This window comes from Pleurodeles waltl, chromosome 1_2, assembly GCF_031143425.1.
Source record: "Pleurodeles waltl isolate 20211129_DDA chromosome 1_2, aPleWal1.hap1.20221129, whole genome shotgun sequence".
NCBI classification, from domain to species: Eukaryota; Metazoa; Chordata; class Amphibia; order Caudata; family Salamandridae; genus Pleurodeles; species Pleurodeles waltl.
In genome coordinates, this window is record NC_090437.1 from 1,220,190,488 (window position 1) to 1,220,213,506 (window position 23,019).

Genomic DNA, 23,019 nt, shown 5'->3' on the forward strand with positions numbered 1-23,019 from the left:
GTTCCATTTTTGCATGAGCAAATATATAAAAAATATATTTACTCAAGTGGAAATCTGCTAAGCAAGTGCAAATTCACTTGTTAAAAATGCTTTACCTCTTCAAGGGGGAAAACATCTTCCCCCAGAGAAACGCATTTCCCTATATCCTCACCATTTTACAGGATAGAAGCCTTCTCACATCGAAAATATTTTACTTCTGCTTTTGTCAGGAGTAAAGGTTTGATCTTTTCCATGGTAAGAAAGGGTTGGAGAGGAGTTTGTGAATACCCTTAAACATTGCAGTTTGTGGTTATGTACAAACTTACAGGTATTCCAACCCTGAAGCTACAACTTCCAACCTGCTTTCAGCCACTGTCATCAGATTTTAGCGCACAAAAATCTTCATTCAAGTAAATCCTTTTATTAGTACAAAACCAACTTTTTTATACGATAAATATGATTAAGATACAGGCTCATGACATTAGGAGTCTGGAAAGGCTTTGTAGAGTTTACCTACTTGCACAATTTAAATATCCGTAATGATTGGTATATGTTCACAAGTGTGGCAAACAAGTGAACTGGAACACAGTGAGATGAAGTTATTTGCAAAGTAATTACACAATGTAAATAAGTTAGGAAGGTCAGAATGTGAATGTTCTCGTTGATATTCAGTTGATAACCTAGGCAGTGGACCACATGTTTAAGGTGGGTTTACAGTAACATTTCCAGAAATCAAGCAAATTTGTCTGAGCAGTTCACAAGACACTTCCTCAGAAACTAAAGTAAGAGAAGTATACCCTGAGCTCTGCTATAATCATAATTCTGGTGTAACAAAAAGTACTTCCATACTCAGAGCCTTACTGAGATCAGCCTAAACAGGTTTCATTTATAAACAGCGCCACTGCATATGTAAACCCTGTGAATACTGAGAGATTTACTGCAGATTGAACTCTGGCATTTTCAGACACTGGTAGGATCAGAGCAAAGGCAAAATCACAGCCTTGATTGAATCCAAACCATGACATATTTATAAAAGCTATTATTATTAGATATATTAGCATGCTACCATACTTTGTTCCCTCACTATATGGTACCAAATGGAACAAGTGGATTTAACCAGATTACGACAAGATTTTATGGACACAAGGATATTTCATAAAATTCCATGCCCCTGGGCATCTTTTATTGATTAGATTGCATTAGCAGAATAAAGCTGTATTGTCCAACAAGCGCTTTATGAAAAAGAGTCTGAACCTGACGTTTGTGCTTTAAGTGGTGAACTTATATGACATGAACAGAAAAACACTGCGAAGTATATACAATTGACTAACAGCCGGTATTTCCAGTGTATTTGTAAGAAAGCATAAGTGGGAGCGTGTCTTTATTTTGTGAGCAAAACAAGCCTTAAGTCCATCATGTAACATGGCAGTAAAGTAAAACAAATGAATATACAAAAGGTGATTAGTGAATAGTTTTAGCCTGCTGTAAAGACAACCAGAGCTAATTTCCTGAAGAAAAAAAATAAAAATAAAAATCAACAAGTAAAAATATCAAATAATATGCACAGGCTTACAAGATCCATATCTGCAGTCTGACAAAAGAACTATTTGAACCCATCACCTAAACTAACAGGAACACAAATAAGAGGGGTAACCATTCACGAAATACCATAGCTTTAAAGGACCACCCATCCAAGTAATGGCAAAACATAAAAACAACTACGAAAGCCAATGGTTGAAAGTGATTGATATAAAGTCCCTTGGTGATGGGATGCATTCCGAAGATCCAAAGAAAAATGTTAGCCATTAAACACATTACCTTTTTGTTCTGCTTTAAGAAGTGGTAGCCCAATGATAGTTTCTTGTAGGCCTCTCCATATTTTTCATGCCATTCTTGAACTGACTTAATCGCCATTTTCTTCAACTTTTGAGCCACTTCCCTTGGTGGTGGAAGTGGCTGGTCATAGTCTGTTTCAACAGTGAGCTCTAAAAATTCTTGAAAGTTAGAAATTACCAACGTCCGAAACTGGTGTGACCGACTGAACAATTCATCCACAATCTGAAAAGCAGAGAAGCGGATTTCTGCATGCTCCTCGTTCAACTGGGTAATGAGAAGATGATAAACATGACTGATATATTCATCAGATGACCTTTAAGAATGAGAAAAAGTGCAACATTAATTAAGCACTTAGGAATATTAAAACATACATTACAATTTTTATGTAGAAAAACTCTACTGTATGGTTCAGTCTAGGTAGTGAGGCTCCCTTTACAACAACAAGAAAAACAATTTATACCAGATGCTGAGAACCCAAACTAAGCATTTCTGTACATAAGAAGGTTTCCAAGCCAGCTAATGAAGTTCAAATGCATAGGACCAGCCAGAAAGAAATCTCCATAAGAACTACAAGAATGTATGCATTTTAATAATAATCTTTTTATCCTGTATATCATCATCCATTCAACAATAATACAACTAAGAGAGGAAATAAAACAGTGATTTACCTCCATTCATATTTCAAAAATTACTATAAGAAAGACTTGATAAAGCAGCAGAGTTATGGTATGTTATACTGATTTGTAGAGCGCACCTGGGAGGATATCTGTGGCGCTCAGCATGCGTGAGTCTAGCCAAATCTAAGGCCTAGTAGGACTACTCGAAAAGCCAGGTCTTCAGCTTCTTGTGGAATTCAAGAAGTGAGGAGGAGGCTCTTATGTGTGCCCACAGGACGTCCCATGATTTAGGAGCGATGTAGAAGAAGGCTAGACTGCTGGATCTGGTTTTACATTTGTGTGGGATTTGTGCATGTAGGAGTTCAGACGAGCCGAGGGGTATAGAAGGTTTGTGAACATACTGAATTTGCCAATGCTTGTTGAATCAGGGACAAGTCAGTGTTGGAGGACAGATGACCATTTTACTAATGTCCTACTGATTAGCAATACACATTTACCTTTGGTCTGGTGATAGAACCTGTAGCATGAGAAGACGTTCCTTATTGATATACAACATTTGATTAATGATGCAATGACATTTGTGTGGTGACCAAAGACTACAATCTAGCCTTATGGCCCGCCGTAGCAGGCTACACCGGCCATTAAAGGTCTGCTCCAGGATTAAAGGCCTGAGCGGAAGGCGAGGGCCTTTAACAAGGGAATGAGGTCTTTAGGTCTTACTCCAAGGTAACACAAAGGCCAAGTTCTGCAGCAAGGTGACGTGCAGCGCAGATGGCATCTGGAAGGCACAACCCCTCTAATGACCTTGTGTATTTATACTGATCATGTAGGATCCCTGATGCAGGTATGGACATAAACAACTGATAACGTGGCAGACTTGTGTCAGCAATTGCATAAACAATCCCTTACAAGTGTGCATTACGTTCCTGTCACACACAAGTGAGAAAGGGACATGATGAAACTACCTATGTACATCACTGATAAGGACGCCTTCTCAGAATGGCACTGATAATGAAAATCAAAACATTTCCTATAAAACATATGTAGTGGTAAAAACTTAAAGAAATAATAAAATAAATGGAATAAAACAGAGCATACTAACGGGGAAAGGGTTACTATGAAAAAAGGCCAAGAGGTCTGCAAGCCAGTGGCTAAGCGGTCTCCTGTGCCCAGCAGAGAACTAAAATGGATTCACCACACTTAAGAAGGGGTATAAGGCTATTAGAACATTCCACCACTACAGGGCAGAATGGTCTAATAAATTAAACAAAGGCCTCAAGGAGCCAGAAGGCCTTTGTTTACAGCTGTTGCTGTTAACAAAGAGCATTGGAATGTTGAGGCTCCAAGGCTTTTAATAGCCATTAGAAGCCCAGAGCACTCCATTGTCTCCAATGGAGCTCCCAACATTCCAATGTTCTAAAGCTGATCAACTTACAAACCAAGACCTCAGATGAATCTCTTACAGCAGATATAATAGCAATGAAATGCTGAAACTTCAGAGTTCCAAACTGAAACATATTGTTTTTTTTCTTAATATCATCTTGTGTGTTAGAACTACTTAACCCCCTCAAATCACCGTGCCCATCGGCGTTCCGGCTGGGGTTAAGCCAGATAATTGCGACCCTCCGGAGGGTATTCCCACATGCGCATCCAGAGAACTAAGCTTCCTTTCATGGAATTATGTGGGTCTGCGGAATAAAATCTCTGACCCTCAGTGGATTACGTTCATCTCCCAGTATGACATCATATTACTTCAAGAAACATGTGCACTGGAGCTGTTTTCTGTGGAGGGTTTTGAGACCCATGTTGTGTTAGCAACTCCTTCACAAGGGTCAAGAGCTAGTGGTGGTTTGGCTTTATTATTCCAAGTAACTGCACAGCTGCGAGGTGTTCCAATCCCGTTTAGGCACAGTGGTATACAGATATCCTGGGCTGTGGTTTCTGAAAAGTTTCATTTCTTTGTTGTAAATTTTTATAACTCCGTTTGTTACTCAGGGTGTCAGATCAGGACTCTATTCCAAGCACTTTTGATCTTCGAAGAGAGGGTGGCCACTAAGCTTGGTTGTTTTAATGTCCTCTTAGCGGGAGACTTTACTGCCAAGATAGTAACGGCCCCTCTGGGCGTAGATCCCCCTCCTTATGGACGAATGGGTATCGTCCGCAGAGTCCCCGAACCCTAGTGGCAAGCTGCTGGTGACTGAAGTGAGACATGCCGGTCTCTGCAATATGCTGGAGAGAGTGGCAAGCTGTGACTTACTCAAACCCACATTTGTTGGATGGGGAAAAGGGACTATAATTGATTATAATTTTATTTCTAATAGTTTTGCGGAGTGTTTTACCAAGGGGCTGATTTGTGACCAATTGTTTAGTGACCATAATGCTATTGAAGCTAGAATGGTTACTCCCACTTCAGGGAGTGTGAACTGGACTCCAGGCGTGTTTGGCTGATTCCAAAAGGCCAGGGTAGGAGGCTCAGTTGACAGAAAGTTTCGATCCCTATCCTATTGGTAGAGGCTGTTAAGAGATCCAGGAACGTGTTTTCTAGCTCCCTCTTACTATTTGAGGCCCCACCAGTGGCTAGTCCGGCTGATTTTCAGTCTCTGAATAGCAGCCTCAGATCCATTATGGTGGATCTTCAAGGACCGTTAAAAGACCATAAAAAGGGGTGGTTTGATAAGAATTGCCATATTGCCAGTAAGAGCCTCCACAAAGTCCTCAAGGACCACCCAAGGAACGACCACTCCATCAGTGAAGTTAGGGCTGCTTACAAGGAGGTAATAAAACCTAGGAAGCAATGCCTCAAAGAAGAGAGGTGGGAGCAGTTAGCGGGTGTTTGCAAGCTCGGGGATGTGAGGTCCTTCTGGAGTATATCGCTTATCAAGCATCCTCTGACACTGTAGGGACCACCATACCTGCCCAAAAATGGGTTGCCCATTTCGAGAGGGTCTACTCACTGGATAGTGTAGAACATTCGGTGGAGGTGTACATGGCTGTTCCCTTGCCGTTGTGCTTAAACTTTAAATTGGAGGAAGTTCAGGTTGCCATCATGGGAAGCCCCTCTAACAAAGCTCCCAGCCCAGATGGTATTCCCTAAGGACTTAAAAAAGGAAAACGCTACCCTGTGGGCTCTGCTACTGACAAATGTACTTAACGCTGCATCACAAAACGGTATCTCTAGCTCATGTAAGTCAGCAGTAATAGTGCTGGTTTTTTAAAAAGGGTGTAGGCAGGACCCAGCGTGTTACCGCCACATTTCCTTGCTGGACTCCATGGTTAAGATAGTGGGAAGTATTGTCCTTCTTCGTATTGAAGAATGGATCCAAGCAAATAATATTATCTGCTCGGCCCAATATAGTTTTAGAGAGGGCATGGAGACAATGGAACAGTGCCCTAATCTTATTTTATTGGTGGGTAAATATGTGGTGGCCAAGAAGGGCGCTGTATATCTGGCCTTTATGGACCTGAGCTGTGCCTTTAATAGGGTTGTTCGGTCAAAGCTATGGTCAATCCTGGAAGGTCATGGGTTGCCCCAACCTTTGGTAAATTTCCTCTGGGCACACCACCAAGATGTTAACACTTCAGTTAGGTTTGGAAAGGCAGGGGAATGCTCTGATGTCTTTAAACTAGCAATGGGAGTCAAGCAGGGGTGCATTATGGCGCCAATTCTCTTTTTATTATACATCAACGGCCTGAATTTACATCTAGTTACCCATGGCAAAGATTTTTTTTAAAGTCAAAAATAACCCTGTCCCCGCTTTATTATATACAGACGATGCTGTCATCCTTTCTCGCACACTAAATGGTCCTAAAGTTCTAGTGGATCTGTTTGTTGATTTTATAGGCGATCTGCAACTGGATGTTAATACCTCTAAGACACATTTTATGGTTTGTGGGAAGCAGACCCCGAAACTTAGACCGATCATAATTAAGGATCAGGTGATAATAAGGGTAACCTCCTTCTCGTAGCTGGGTGTCACCTTTGATGAGCACTGTCCAAATGTCTTGCAAACCGTTATCAGCGATTTGACCAGTCATGTGGGGCGCTCTTTCAATTTGCTGGTTTAGTTGGGAGCAAGCCAGTTTTACCGCTGCTGCAGAGCTACAAGATGAAATGTTTAACTGTACTATTATATGGCGCAGGAATTTCGGGGGTATTCTAACTGTATATCTATTCCCGGTGAAGAAAATTGTTTTTGCAGAAAGCTATTCCGGGTGGACTGGCTAGTCCAAGCCGGTTTATGCATGAGGAGTTGGGTCTGGTCTTTCTGGAAGATTATGCAAAAATTGCGCCTATGTTGTTGTGGATATCAGCCTGGAGTGGGAAAATGGCAACTTAACAGGGAAGTCACTGAGGACTGCCTCAGTTGTGATTTAGGCTATGAAATCCCATGCTTAACTATATTAGATCTTTAGCTTTATCAGCTGGGCGCTCAGAATTATTTTTTAATCCTAAAGTGTTGAAAAGGGCTGACAAAAAGACAGTGAAAGTTGAGAAACCGCGACCTTGTGCAATAAGTCAGCCAGGGCTCTGATGATTTTAAATACTACTCTCAGCCCAGAACCCTATATTTCCTTTGTCAAAAACCCATGGGAAAGAGTCCTTCTCACCAGGTTCAGACTAGGTTCTACCCATTGCAACTTATGCTTCCCGCCTGGTCAATATAAGCCCTCTGTGATAATTTGCCCCTGTGACAACACCTCGCTCCAGACCTTAGAACACCTGGTCTTGTTCGGTAATTTTTATGATTCACTCAGAAGAAGATTTCTTCTGCCCATTCTTAAAATCAAAGGATTTTATCAATATCGCCCTGCTTTTTTATATTTACAACTGCTGATTGATTCTATGGTTTCAGTGGCAGTTTCTAACTTTTTAAAAAATGCCCTGCCTTGGAACAAGATTATGAACTTTGGGCCTTAGATTTCTATGGCTTCTGGAGACAGAATATATGATTTTTTATTTAAGAACCCATGGTCGTGATATGGCCATGTTTCCTTTTAACGTTTTATGGTTTTTAACATGTCTGATTGTTCATCACATGAATTATGTAAATTGTAATGCTTTGTACTTTTATGATTATTTTTATAATCGAAATAAAGGAAATTCAATTTTATGACAAGACCGGAGACTCCTATTATGCATTTCTTTTCTTGCTTTATTTAAACAGCAGCAATGAAAACAAAGAACTACAGATCCCAAGAGGCGAAGAAAAAGAGCCAATGGGAAGGAAAACGTAGTTCAAACAAGGCAACCAATCAGGATATATGTATAGTATTATTACGTCACTTGACTGCGAACAGCCCTCTTTTCTTGCTGCTCGCAGCCAAGTTAAGTACCTTTTTATTTCACTCTGTTATATTTATATTGACTGTATATATATAGATCTATTGCATTTACCGTTTGTTTATGGTAGCATCGCGCATGTATCGATTTATTCTTCCTAGCCGGCAGGATGCCGCACACATCAGCAACGGTTTTGCCTCGCGCTCGCTTTTCCTGAATGGTTTCAACCGTTCCTCACTTTGCGGGCACCATTTTCCCAGCATTATTGGAGCGCTGACACCGTTGTTTCATCGAGTCCTATCCTCGCGTATTTCCAGTTTCTTCAGTCAGAGTTGTTCAGCATTTTGCCACACACCTTTTTCGGCGCTACTAGCAGCGACGTGTCCAGCCGCCTTTTCCGGTTCGTTTCGGTCATCAGCTCTCAGTCCCGCCCATAGGCGGAGTTTCACCCTCAACCTTCCCCTTTCCTTTGTTTTTTAACCCCATGTTTGCTAATTTTCTCAATCTTGCTGGTGGCATTTATATATTTACACAAGCATGGAGACTGGCAGCTCTCCTTTGCAACAGGTGGACCCTGATGAGGTCACTGCAAGTAAACCAGACAATGTTTTTATTCAAAATTCTGTACAACAGGCAGTTAATACTTCTATTCAGAAATTATCAAAAAATTTAGAAACCCCGGTTTTAAAAATGATTACCAAGACGATTTCGGCCTAGCCTCGGGGGAAAGCAGACAGCGCCTTTCACCAAATTTACAATAAAATGTTTTTACATAAATTGGCGCTCAAGGTGAGTGAGGTGCCCTCACACATGGCAAAGGACACGGTTCCTCACAAGGCTCCTTCAAAGGAGAACAAAAATCAGGATAATTTAAAATTGTCTTTAAAAAGTAAATCTAAATCTAAACATCTTCTGGCTTCTATAGTCATTACTTCCATTCCTGAGACCGATGACGACATGCCTGATATGGATTCAGATACTTATCTATCAAGGATGACACAACTTCTTCACCTCCGTCAAAAAAAAAAAAAAGATTCTTCGTTGGAGGCTTCCAACCCCAAGCCGATCATGGATTGTGAAGGGTTGCCAATGTTTGATCCATCTCTCATCCTCCATCCCGACTCTACTGAGTGTGTTCCTGCGTCTCATGTAGGAGACTACGTTTCCGCCAAACTGAAATGCCCTTTAGACAAGCAGACTAGGGCCAAGTTAAAATCTGAATGCCCGCACCCTTCCCTTTCTCAGAAAACCACCATTACTCCTGCTATGGATCAACCCCTTATCAAATTTTTTACAAAATTTGGTGAAGATCCTCGGAAAGGAGTGAACAAAGCATGGTCCTCTTGTCAGGATAAAAACTTTGGGATGTCGTTGGTCCCCTTACATGCAATTTTGATCTGGCAGAGGCGGCTAGGATAGATGGCACTTTCATTGAACCTGAAGAACTTTCGTTATGGGTTCACAGGACAGTCTGCCTCCTTGGGCATGCTAATTCCGCACTGACGCACAAAAGAAAAGGCCTATTGCTCAAACTTGATCCAAAATTGATTAATTTGGCGACGGTACATCCTCATGTAAAAACGGAAGGTTTAGTTTTTGGTGAAACATTGATTAAGGAACTGGGTAAATATGTGGCCACCTTTACCTCTTTGGACAAGGTTCAACAGTCATTAAAGAAAATGTTTACACAATGTGTTTTTGCCAGGGCTGGCAGAGGCAGGAACCGCTTTGCCGGCCGCAGTTACTACAACCAAGGTTCCCGAGGCTCCTACAATTCATCCTACCAAGAATATAGGCCACAATTCTACCCACAAAGAGGCAGAGGTTTCTGCTTCAGATGCTACAGGAATTCTAGACCTTCCAATCAATCAGGTAGGCCTACCTTTTGGTAATATTCCTGTATGGGGTCGTCTTCATCATTTTCTACCAAAATGGCTTTCAATCACCTCCGAACCTTGGGTTCTAAACACAGTACAAGGGTAGATGATCCAACTTTATTCAACTCCTGTCCAATCAGTTCTTCCTCCACCTCCACGTTTTTTACCAGAAATGTCAGATCTCATTTCTTTAGAAATGAAGTCTCTCCTTCAAAAACAAGCCATTGCGTTTACCCAGCCCGATACTTCAAGCTTTTCCAGATCCATCTTCTTGGTTCAAAAGAAGAACAAGAAGATGCGACCAGTAATCAACCTCAAGTTTTTCAATCATTTTGTGGTCTATTGACATTTCAAAATGAAAACGATTCTTCATCTCAGAGATACTTGATTCACAAATAGAACTTCAGTGGTGGATAGACCATTTAGATGCCTGGAATGGAAGAAATATCTTTGCATCAGCCCCAGATCTTGTGTTAGAATCAGATGCAAGCCGCACAGGTTGGGGGGATAGGGGGGCCCGATGTGGTCCAATATCGACTGGAGGTACATGGTTTTTAGAGGAGTCCAAATTGCATATCAATTTCGGTTCATGCAGAATATCTACCAGGAGCTCTCAACTCGATAGCAGATTGGCATTCACGCCGTCTTCGAGATTCAAGCGATTGGAAACTTCACCCCTCAATTTTTCAATCGGTTCAGAACAAATGGGGCCCTTTGATAATCGACTTGTTCGCATCTCGCCTCAATTCTCAACTTCCTCAATTCTACAGCTGGCAACCGGATCCGTTGGCCTTGGCATCAGAGGCCTTTTTACAGGATTGGTCAAAGTTCCTGAATTATGCTTTCCCCCCCTTTCCTCATGATCAGCAGGATGCTAGCACAAGCAAGACGACAGAAGGCCACTTTAGTACTGATAGCCCCATTTTGGCAATCCCAGATTTGGTTCCCAACCCTCTTGGAACTTTCATTAGATTTTCCTTTCCTTCTTTCTTCTTTTCCGAACCTTCTGTTGAATCCACTACACCATCCTCACAACCTCATTTTAGACAATCTTCTATCTCTTTCGGCGTGGAAAATTTCAGAAATTCCCAACCTTTCCCTTTCATTTTGGCAGAAGCTTCAGAATATATCAAACAATCCTGGGCCCCAGGGACCAGAAAAGCGTACAAATCAGCTTGATCTCTATGGCACGGCTGGTGTCTGGGAAAACACATTGATTCCCTTTCAGCAGATGTGACCTTCATGGTTAATTTCCTAGCTGCGGAAGCTAGCAAAGGCAAGGCCTTTCGTACTATCAATTTGTATAGATCAGCTATTTCATTCAACCATGTTTATGTGAACGGGAAGCCAGTGAGAGAACATCCTCTTGTTTGCCGACTTTTGAAGCGAGTAAAGTTTTCTAATCCCCAGTTACCCAAATATAGAAAATTATGGGACATCAATGTTGTTTTAAATTTCCTGTTGTCATGGCCTGATAATACTTTCCTTACATTTAAAATATTATCCGCCAAACTGACTATCTTGTTATGCCTTATTTCCATTAAGTGTCTTTCTGATGTTAAAGTATTAGACATTTCATCTCGACAGTTTACTACATCTGGAGTGTTGTTCACAGTGATCCGAACAAAAACTAATTTAAATTCATTTTTTTTAACCCATATTTTCCGGATCCTAAGCTATATGTTGGACATTGTTTAAAAGTTTATGAACAAAAGACTGCAGATTTAAGAACGTCCTTGGTTTCCAAACTTCTTATCTCTTTTAGAAAACCCTATAATCCCGTATATCTGCAGCTACGCTGGCTCGTTGAGTTAAATGGATTATGTCCTTGGCGGGTATCAATACCTCCCTGTTTGGAGCTATGGCATCCAAAGCCTTTTGGGTGGGTTCCCGCTTAGAGGACATTCTTAGATCTGCAGATTGGTCTAATGATAATGTATTTAGAATATTTTGTTGCAAACCTGTTGACAATGTTTCTATGAATGTGATTAATTTGTTTTGAACAGGCATAATAGGAGCCTCCGGACTGGTCATAAAATGTAGATTTTCCTAGTTTTAATGACAGAAAGTCTTAATTTTATTAAAGACACGGAGGAGAATATTATCCCATCACTTTCCTCAACTACGGACTTTTTTTCCCCACCCCTTCGGTGTCAACATCTTCTGCTCAACCTTTCAAGTAAATCAGCACTTACTGGTTTGAAACCTGGACTATCGTCTTTTTATTTGTCTTCAGCAATAGTTGGAACAGCTGCCGATCCTTTTGTCCCAGTCCATCTTCAGTTTCCTGGATTTATGAACTTTTGTTCGGATTTATTGTCCTTTATTATGGCTGTTCTTTTCTTATTCTCTATTTTTCCTTTATTTTGTTCTGGTTGACTTGCCACGCAAGAAAAGAGGGCTGTTCGCAGTCAAGTGACGTAATACTATACATATATCCTGATCGGTTGCCATGTTTGAACTACATTTTGCTTCCCATTGTCTCTTTTTCTTCGCCTTTTGGGATCTGTAGTTCTTTCTTTTCATTGCTGCTGTTTAATTAAAGCAAGAAATTAAACGCATAATACTCGCCTCTGTGTCTTTAATAAAGTTAAGACTTTCCATCATTAAAACTAGGAGAATCTACATTCAACCCCTTCACATGCACCCCTATACTAATGTCTCAAAATGTTTTCTTTTAAATATGTACAGTACACCACTAACTTTTCCAAAGACCTCAAATATTTAAAGGCAAAGTCAAGCACAAATTTTTATTTAGCCATTTCTTCTACTTCCCCTGGAATTTTATGTTCCAGGACATACTTAAATTTGAAAATATCAAAGTCACAAAGCTACTTATCACAGTCATTCCACAGGCAAGGTATGCTCGTCCTGAGCAACACTCACTTGGAGATTATATATTGTTAAAAAAAACTATCTGAATGAGCACACCTTGCTGAAACTTAGCATGCTGCCTCCATTATATCTTATTACTCTTCATGCAGGTTTTGAGCATTAGGCAGGGTGTAGTTTGCTCACCCTGTACATCCACACAACAGTACGCCACTATAGAAATCCCCCTCTCATTAACAGAGGCTGTACCTTTAGGACAATCATGAGAAACAGCTTCATGACTGGAGGTATTCAAAAACAAGCAACGCCTTCCTGTAGTCAAGAAAGTGACCTAGCCATGTTGATGCAAACAATGACATTATATGCCTCAACAACAAATGGTACAAGTATGTTATTCAACGTTGTAAATGTGTTGGTAAGAAGAAAACAACTGGTAATTATGAACTAATTTAAAAAGAGTAAAGCAATGCAGGAATAGCTTAACAAAATTTAAATTCTGCTACAAAATCAATCTGAAAATTGCAAGTTCATTTAAGTTAAGGAAAGTTTAATTCCACATAACTGACGAAAAGTAACATTTCTACGCCCACAAACAATAGACTAACAAATTTAAAAATAATTACACTAAACACAAGCATTGACAAAGCCAATGGGTTTTGCCTACGTAAGACCTATTAGCTTTGCCAATGTCTTGTAGTCAGCAGCATGGAGTGGAGTGGCATGGCGTAGAGTGGTGTGGGGTGGCTAGAGTGGAATGGAGAACAGGTCAGTGGAATGGAGTGGCATCGCGTGGAGTGGCCTGGATCAGAGTGGAGTGACATAGCAGAGAGTGAAGTGGCGTAGAGTGGAGTGGAGTAGTGTAGTGAAGTGGTATAGAGTATAGTAGCGTGGAGTGGTGTAGTGGTCTAGTGTACAGTGGTGTAGAGTGCAGAGGCATAGAGCAGAGTACAGTGGAGTAGACTAGTAGAGGGGCATGGTGTAGAGTGGAGCAGAGTGCAGTAGAGCTGAGTGGCACAGCATAGAGTTGTGTGACATAAAGCAAAGTGGAATAGAGTGAAGCTGCTTATAGTGGCATTGTGTTGAATGGGGTCCAGTGGCGTACAGCAGCACTGTGTGGCGTGGTGTGGCAAAGAGTAAAGTGGCATAGGACGGCATACATTAGATAGGAGTAGAATAAAATGGACTGGTGTGCAGTACAGTGGCATAGAGTAGAGTGGGGCAGAGTACAGTGGCGTAAAGTGCAGTGGCACAGAGTAGAGTGGTGCTAAAAAGAGTAAAGTGGTGTAGAGTGCAGTAGAGTGGACTGGAGTGGCATAGTATGGTGCAGAGTAGAGTGCAGTGGCATAGAGTAGCGTGGTACAGAGCAGAGGAGCGCAGAGTACAGTAGTGCAGAGTACAGTGGCACAGAACAGAGCCTGGTGGTGTAGAGTGCAGTGGCATGGAGTAGAGTGTGCAGAGTAGGGCAGAGTGACGCGGAGTAGATTAGAGTGGCATGGGGTGCAGTGGTGCACAGTAGAGTGGGGTAGACTGCAGTGACAGAGTAAGTGGTATAGAACAGAGTTGTCAAGATTGCAGTGGTGTAGAGTGCAGTGGCGTAGAGCAGAGTGGCATAGAGTACATTGGCGTGCAGTAGAGTGGCGTAGAGCGGTACTGATTAGTGTTGTAGAATGCAGTGGCAAAAAGTGCAGTGGCATAGATTGGTGCAGAGTAGAGTATGGTAGCATAGAGTGCAGTGTTGCAGAGTAGAGTGGTGAACAGTAGAGTAGAGGAGGGTAAAGTACAGTAGGGGGAGTAAAAGTAGATTAGAGTGGTATAGAGTACAGTGGTGCAGAGAAGAGTAGCGTAGAGTACAGTGGCATAGAGTACACTGGTGAAGAGTAGAGAGGAGTAAACTGCAGTGACAGAGTAAAGTGGTGCTGAATAGAGTTGCCAAGAGTGTAATGGTGTAAAGTGCAGTGGCCTAGAGTGGTGCAGAGTAGAGCGGCATAGAGTTCAGTGGCATACAGCAGTACTGATTAGTGTTGTAGAATGCAGTGGCATAAGTGCAGTGGCGTAGACTGGTGCAGAGTAGAGTATGGTGGCACAGAGTGTAGTGGCACAGACTAGAGTGGTGCAGAGTAGAGCGGCTTAAAGTGCAGTGGCAAAAAGTGGAGTAGAGTAGCGTAGAATGCCGTGGCATAGAGCGTGCAGAGAAGAGTACAGCAGCAAAGACTGCAGTGCCCTAGAGTGGTATAGAATAGTGTGCAGTGATGTAGAGTGGCGTAAAGTAAAGCAGAGTGGTGTAGAGTGCAGTCGCATAGAGTATTGGTTTAAAATGGAGTGGTGCATAGTAGAGTGCAGTGACGCAGAGAGATGTGATGTACAGTACAGTGGTTCAGAGCAGAGTAGAGTAGAGTGACGCAGAGTGTTGTGGTGTAAAGTAGAGTGCAGTGGCATAGAGTACTGGGTAGGGTGGTGGGAGGGAAAAAAGCAACATGGAAGGGGGTGGATGAGAGATAATAGAAGCTACATGCACGGGTATATGGGAGATGGACTGAAAACACAAGCACTCATATGGAATGCTTGAGCACAAAAAAAGAAGCTCCAAAAAAGGGATCAGTGCAAGTACTTTGTCCATGCTACAAGGGAGGGTCAAACACAAGAAGAGGACATGACGCCTTCATGCCATTATAAATGGGAGTGAAGCAAACAAGAAGAACACCAAAGCTCACAAAAGGTAAGCTATGGGTAGGCTGCAAGACCAGTGTGTAAACAAACATCTCGCAGAGATAGAGCATGTGATGTCTATGTGAAACCTAAACATACAATGTGAAGATCACCTTTACATTTCTGACAGCAATTATAACATGAAAAACGTAATAAGCCATCTTTCGCCCAAGTGTGAAAAGCAGCACTGCTACCGTAAGTTCAGCTCAAAGAGATTGAGCTATGCTATCTCTGTTCATTTCAATACTTCACCTCTTCCAACCATCCCCAAATGTTACATATTGCTAGTTTATTCTGTTTTAGTGTTCTCATACTTGCAGATTTTCTTCAGTTCCTTCATTTTCTCAGGATTCAGCTGAGGCTCTCCAGATGTTGTAAGTTCCTCCACCAATTCAGAAAGTTTTTGATCCATCTCTGGATTCATAACAGAGAAAAGTCAAATTATTATCTTGACATGCAGTGCAATTCAATTCACTACTGAGGACTTACCTAGAACTCATAAACAAGGATGCAACATTCTACTCTTCCAAAAGGGAGCCATCTCCTTTTTAGACTTTGGGCCTCATTACGACATTGGTGGTCCGTGAACTGATAATGCTGCAGTCGGACTGCCGCACTCCAGGCAGTCTGATTGCCACATTACGACCCTGATGGTCGGACCGCCAATGGACCGTTATCCCCCTGAGGAAAATGGTTACCGATGGGCTGACGGCGGTCGGAGTTGTGCTCAGCCAAAGCGGAGCAGAGTTCAGTGCCGCTGCACTGATCACAAGGCCAGTTTCCGCTAGCCTGTTCACGGTGGGGACCCTGCCAAGGAAAGGCTGGCGGAAACCCAGTTAAGGGGCCCCTGCCCAGCACCCTCGAAATGTGCACTGTCTGCTACGGCAGTCAATGCGCATTCTGGGGGTGATGGGGGCACCCCCTGTGCAATGACATTGGCCTCGGCTCCATGAGGAGCCAAGGCCAATGCCACTGCACAGTTTCTACTGGGCTGACCAACAGAAACCTCAGAATTCAGAGGTTTACGCCAGTCAGACTAGTGGAAACCTCAAAATGGGCCAGGGGGAGGCAAGGGACCGCCAGCTCCGCGGCAGTCTCCTCTTCACAGGGCTGGCAAGTTGACGGTCAGCCCGCCAGCCTCATAATGAGGCCCTTAGCTTTAAAAAAATTGTGATTTTGCTCTCCAAACATAGAGTCCTATCTTACTTAGACTAAATTTCAGTACTTGTGTGGACTTGCCCTACAAAAGTAGATATTGGTTATCAAAAACGTATCTTTTGTACCCTCAAAAACTGGAATCCTCCACCCTCTTTAAATCCTGCAGAGATCATTCAAGCCATTCTGATATAATCTGGGATATTCACAAAGGTAATTTACACTTGTGAATAAGTTACACATGTAAATTTGCATTGACTTTTTTTGAAAAACGTTACTACTTTTGACAATTCACCATTCAAGAATGCAAAGTTATTTAGAAGTGTAGCCTTACATGTTTCCACCCCCTAAAATAGGGGTGGAGCCACATTCATGATTGCAAGGTGCAAGTGTCAAAATGGACGCTGTATATCCAGCCCTACACATGGTCGACCCCTGATACTGCAACACCATCCCATACAAAATAATGTAGGTGAGGATTTGAAATTGATCCCCATGGGAATTAAGGTTAAATTACATTAACTTATTTTAACCTTTTAAATTAAAAAGAGTAATTCATATTTTTGTCACTGAAAAAAAGACAAAGGTTACCAAGACGTTATGGTTAGGTTCTGAAGTTACTCATACTAGATAAACTAGATAATTCAGCAGATGTAGTTAGAGTTATTTAAAGTGTAGGAGGCTGGCCTGGCTTGTAGTGGGTACCAAGGGGTACTTACACTCTGTACCAGGTCCAGTTATCCCTTATTAGTGTAGAAGAGGTGTTTCTAGCAGCTTAGGCTGATAGAAGGTAGCTATAGCAGAGCAGCGTAGGCTGAACTAGGAGACATGCAAAGCTCCTACTATACCACTGGTGTCATATGCACAATATCATAAGAAAACACAATACAGAGATATACTAAAAATAAAGGTACTTTATTTTTATGACAATATGCCAAAGTATCTCATTGAGTACCCTCAGTATGAGGATGCCAAATATACACAAGATATATGTACACAATACCAAAAATATGCAGTAATAGCAAAAGGAAGTAATGCAAGCAGTGTAAAGTTACAATAGATTGCAATAGGAGCACATAGGTATAGGGGCAACACAAACCATATACTCCAAAAGTGGAATGCGAACCACGAATGGACCCCAAACCTATGTGAGCTTGTAGAAGGTCGCTGGGGCTGTAAGAAAACAGTGAGGGTTAGAAAAATAGCCCACCCCAAGACCCTGTAAGGTAGGTGTAAAGTGCACCTACAACCCCCAGAGAGCACAGAAGTCGTGATGGGGGATTCTGCAAGGAAAACAAACACCAGCAATGCAACAACAGTGGATTTCCGGACCTGAGTACCTGTAAGACAAGGGGACCAAGTCCAAGAGTCGCGACAGTGTCGAGAGTGGGCAGATGCCCAGGAAATGCCAGCTGAGGATGCAAAGAAGCTGCCACCTGTTGGAAGAAGCTTGCTGTTCTGCAAGAACGACAAGGACTAGGAACTTCCCCTTTGGAGGATGGATGTCCCACGTCGTGAAGAAGCTTGCAGAGGTGTTCCCATGCAGAAAGATCGCAAACAAGCCTTGCTAGCTGCAAGGGTCGCGGTTAGGGTTTTTGGATGCTGCTGTGGCCCAGGAGGGACCAGGATGTCGCCACTTGGATGAGGAGACAGAGGGGGCGCCCAGCAAGTCGGGGAGCCCTCACAGAAGCAGGCAGCACCCGCAGAAGTACCTGAACAGCCACTTAGAAGAGGAGTGAACCGGAGCCCACCCGAAGTCAGAAAAGGGAGTCCCACGACGCCGGAGGACAACTCAGAAGGTTGTGCACTGCAGGTTAGAGTGTCGGGGACCCAGGCTTGGCTGTGCACGAAGGAAATCCTGGAAGAGTGCACAGGAGCCGGAGCAGCTGCAAATCACGCGGTACCCAGCAATGCAGTCTAGCGTGGGGAGGCAAGGACTTACCTCCACCAAACTTGGACTGAAGAGTCACTGGACTGTGGGAGTCACTTGGACAGAGTTGCTGAGTTCCAGGGACCACGCTCGTCGTGGTGAGGGGGGACCCAGAGGACCGGTGATGCAGTCTTTTGTTGCCTGCGGTTGCAGGGGGAAGATTCTGTCGACCCACTGGAGATTTCTTCAGAGCTCCTGGTACAGAAAGGAGGCAGGCTACCCCCAGATCATGCACCACCAGGAAACAGTCGAGAAAGCCAGCAGGATGAAGCGATACAAGGTTGCAGTAGTTGTCTTTGCTACTTTGTTGCGGTTTTGTAGGCGTCCTGAGCAGTCAGCGGTCGATCCTTTGGCAGAAGGTGAAGAGGGAGATGCAGAGGAACTCTGATGAGCTCTTGCATTCGGTATCTGAAGAATTCCCCAAAGCAGAGACCCTAAATAGCCAGAAAAGGAGGTTTGGCTACCTAGGAAGGAGGATAGGCTAGTAACACAGGTAAGAGCCTATCAGAAGGAGTCTCTGACGTCACCTGCTGGCCCTGGGCACTCAGAGCAGTCCAGTGTGCCAGCACACCTCTGAATCCAAGATGGCAGAGGTCTGGGGCACGCTGGAGGAGCTCTGGGCACCTGCCCTGGGAGGTGCAGGTCAGGGGAGTGGTCACTCCCCTTTCCTTTGTCCAGTTTCGCGCCAGAGCAGGGCTGGGGGATCCCTGAACTGGTGTAGACTGGCTTATGCAGAGATGGGCACCATCTGTGCCCATCAAAGCATTTCCAGAGGCTGGGGGAGGCTACTCCTCCCCAGCCCTGACACCTATTTCCAAAGGGAGAGGGTGTAACACCCTCTCTCTAAGGAAGTCCTTTGTTTTGCCTTCCTGGGCCAGGCCTGGCTGGACCCCAGGAGGGCAGAAATCTGTCTGAGGGGTTGGCAGCAGCAGCAGCTGCAGTGAAACCCCGGGAAAGGCAGTTTGGCAGTACCCGGGTTCTGTGCTAGAGACCCGGGGGATCATGGAATTGTCCCCCCAATGCCAGAATGGCATTGGGGGGACAATTCCATGATCCTAGACATATTACATGGCCATGTTCGGAGTTACCATTGTGACGCTGTACATAGGTAGAGACCTATGTACAGTGTACGAGTGTAATGGTGTCCCCGCACTCACAAAGTCCGGGGAATTTGCCCTGAACGATGTGGGGGCACCTTGGCTAGTGCCAGGGTGCCCACACACTAAGTAACTTTGCACCCAACCTTCACCAGGTGAAGGTTAGACATATAGGTGACTTATAAGTTACTTAAGTGCAGTGGTAAATGGCTGTGAAATAACGTGGGCGTTATTTCACTCAGGCTGCACTGGCAGGCCTGTGTAAGAATTGTCAGATCTCCCTATGGGTGGCAAAAGAAATGCTGCAGCCCATAGGGATCTCCTGGAACCCCAATACCCTGGGTACCTCAGTACCATATACTAGGGAATTAGAAGGGTGTTCCAGTATGCCAATGTGAATTGGTAAAATTGGTCACTAGCCTGTTAGTGACAATTTGGAAAGCAGAGAGAGCATAACCACTGAGGCTCTGGTTAGCAGAGCCCCAGTGAGACAGTTAGTCATCACACAGGGAACACATACAGGGCACACTTATGAGCACTGGGGCGCTGTCTGGCAGGGTCCCAGTGACACATACACTAAAACAACATATATACAGTGAAATATGGGGGTAACATGCCAGGCAAGATGGTACTTTCCTACACAAGTAACTATAACTCGCCCCCAAAACTAACTATAACTTGCACCCCCGCCATGCAAAGTTTTTTTAATTTGACTGCTAATGCTTCATTTATATTTTTAATAACGTTATATAAGTTGTCATGAGTGGTGTAATATTAGGGGTAATTAGCAGTACATGGCTAGGGCACGAGTTATAGTTGCCTTAAAGCGTAAGTTATAGTTACTTGACATAACGAACTATAAATGCTGCATTTCTAAGCCTTTGTACAAGTAAATTCAGAACCTAACTGTAACATCCCTGTAACCTTTGTTTTTTTCAGTGAATATCTGTGCTTTTTTAAATTCTATTTCCTATCTTTTAGTGTCCCAGTAACTTTTGCTTTTCTTCTATTAATTTCTGGGTTTTATTTTTTTTATGTAAAGTAATTTTAATTACTAAACATTAATTCAACCACCACCATGCACGGCCTTTGGTCGTGCACTGGGGGGGCTGGCCGCAGAGCCTGCAGCCAAGCCCCTTTAACTACTCAACATCACGCCGCACACGGCCTCTGACCGTGCACAGCCACGGGTGCTGGCCGCAGGGCCTGTCTCTCTGGGTGTGAGAATAGGTGTGAGAGGGTGTTGCTGGGTTTGAGAGTGGGTGTGACAGTGTCTCCCTGGGTGTGAGAGGGTCCATGTGGGTGTGAGTGTCTGAGTGTGAGAGTAGGTGTGACAGGGAGTCTCTGGGTGTGAGACTGTCTCTGTGAGTGGGTGGATGAGTGTCTGTGTGGGTCGGTGAATGTCTAAGTAGATCTGTGAGTGAGTGTTAGTCTGAGTGGGTCTGTGAGTGGGTGCACACATTTCTGAGTAGGTCTGTTAGTGAGAGAATGAGTGTCTGAGTCGGTCAGGGAGTGAGTGCATGAGTCTCTGAATGAGTCTGTGAGTGCATGAGTCTCTGAGTCCGTCTGTGAGTGCATGAGCCTCTGATTGCGTCTGTGAGTGAGCCCAAGTGAGTCTGTGAGTGTCTGTATGGGTGTGTCAGTAGCTGCATGAGTGACTCCACCACAAAGGAACAGCACCTGCCCGTTTATCCAACAAGAGTCCACAGTTCTGCACAAAATGTCTACCCCACTGAAGTACTTCCTACTGGTTAGTTAGTAAGTAAGTGCTGCCTCTTTGGGTAAAAGTTCAGTGTGTATGCTACACTACAGCTGTGTAATGGACCACAAGGAAAAATGTCTCCGGGCATACTTGTGTGCGTTTAGCAATGCGATTGTTCCTCATGCATCTTTCTCCAGAATTCTGAGATAACATGAATCCTGCTATAAAGAGGAAAACAAGACTATAAAGACGTAAATCTACAACAAACCTGGGTCATTCCTCCAAGTTAATACCTATATTCCTTGGTATCAAGAACGGGCCACCAAAATCAGTAGGAAACACACTGGGGGGTGGGGGGGGGGGGGCTCTTGGTAAGCTGTGCATCATCCTGGGCAAAGGCAGGAAGAACTATGCATACTACTAAGGTGGACAGTGCTGGGCCAAGCGGGCGCGGAGCTTTAAGGTGAATTGCATATTTGTAGTAATTTAAAGGGAGACCCATGGATTCTAGGGTAGGGGGGCCTCATTCTCTTAAAACGGAAAAAAAAACATGAAACATACATTTTATATATCTAACCAATCATAAAACAAAGAATTGAAAACTGCCATTTAGACACTTTTGGACGTATTTCCAGGTCCCCACTCCTGTCTCTAGCGAGAATGTCATCTACTTAACCAGAAGCAAGAATGTACAATAGAGCATGATTGGCCCTCACCCTTCCTCCACACACATAAGTAAACAGGCACAACATTTAGAATGCATTCAAACTAGAAAGGCTTAAAACACATTACATTTGTCACATTCTTAAAAAACAACAAACGTGAAGAGTGTTACAAGAACATGGTCCATACCCATGCAAAGTCCTTTGACTACAGATGTACACACGATGCCTTGCACTTCCAACGGCACTGTTCATTAAGGAATCCTGCAATATGCACTGAAGAAGCGCAATACTAAAATAGTGAAGCCGCAGAAAACAAATTACGTTTTTTTATGTAACTGACTGCAGAAATGAAGTTTGGTATTTCTGAAAATAAATTTAATGACCTTTGTCTTGCTAAATGACTGGCATGAGTGTACAAAAGTAGTTGTGTGTTTGTAACTTGTATTTATACAGCTTTTACTTCCCCTGATGAAGCCGTGAAGCACTTTTCAGTGAGTAACACACTACCCCGGAACCCAAGATTGGAGTTTAATAGATTAATGCATATTTTCTTCTCTTTTTGTATTAGTTGTGTTAGGTTTGTGCTCTTGATTTTTGTGTTTAGTAGAGTTTGGAGTAGGGGTAGAGTGGTGGGAATGGATTTGAAAATGTAGTGGTCGAGTGTGTCAAATGACATGGCTAAAAAGGAGGGAAAAACTTTGAGAAGGATGTGTGGGGAAGTCATGGTAGTCAAAAAGGTTTGGGATGAGTGTAAGAGAGGGGAGATGGGACAAAAGGTTGAAAGGATGGCTTTTTAATGTAAAAAAAACTGAAACTGACTTTAACATATACCTATGCACATGACCCTTGGTACGGCTGTATTGAGAAAATCCAGCTATATAAAAATACTCATATGTGGACAGAAGCAGTAAAATTTATAAGGTCTGATGTGCACATTTATCTTGTGGTGGGGTATACAAATATTTTTATGACATTTCTTAAAATTTTAGTAGCAGGCATAAATTCTTCTATAAGTGCACCTACATATACACAGAAGCAGCAATTATGGCATTGTCCGATATACACATGTATCAACAATTTAAAGTAAAATATATATATTTGCTTATAACAGGAGGCATAATTCAATGTACAATGACACAAGTATTACAACAACTTCATCCCTAGAACATAAGAAGCATAGGTAGTCATGTCTGAAGATACTGCTGTCATGCAGTGTTGTGTAGTGAGTATAGTTGCCATGAAGGGATGAGCCAGCTCTTGAGTAATCTTCTGAAGGTAAGTTGCTTGTCAATGATGAACTGGTAAAGATGTTTTACCCATAGTTTACTTCTTATATGTAGGA

The 23,019-nt window shown here is 43.1% G+C and overlaps 1 protein-coding gene across 2 annotated transcripts in view; it reads right to left on the bottom strand.

Annotated features, from left to right (window-relative positions):
• Positions 1 to 23,019, bottom strand: part of UVSSA (UV stimulated scaffold protein A) — a 268,598-nt gene that overhangs the window by 240,734 nt on the left and 4,845 nt on the right. For both annotated transcript variants that reach the window (XM_069204021.1, XM_069204029.1), the window contains exons 2-3: positions 15,443 to 15,542; positions 1,798 to 2,128 (exon numbers count right to left, since the gene is read on the bottom strand). In XM_069204021.1, the coding sequence (XP_069060122.1) occupies positions 1,798 to 2,128; positions 15,443 to 15,540 (429 nt within the window). In that variant the 5' untranslated portion in view covers positions 15,541 to 15,542. The remainder of the gene's footprint in view (positions 1 to 1,797; positions 2,129 to 15,442; positions 15,543 to 23,019) is intronic.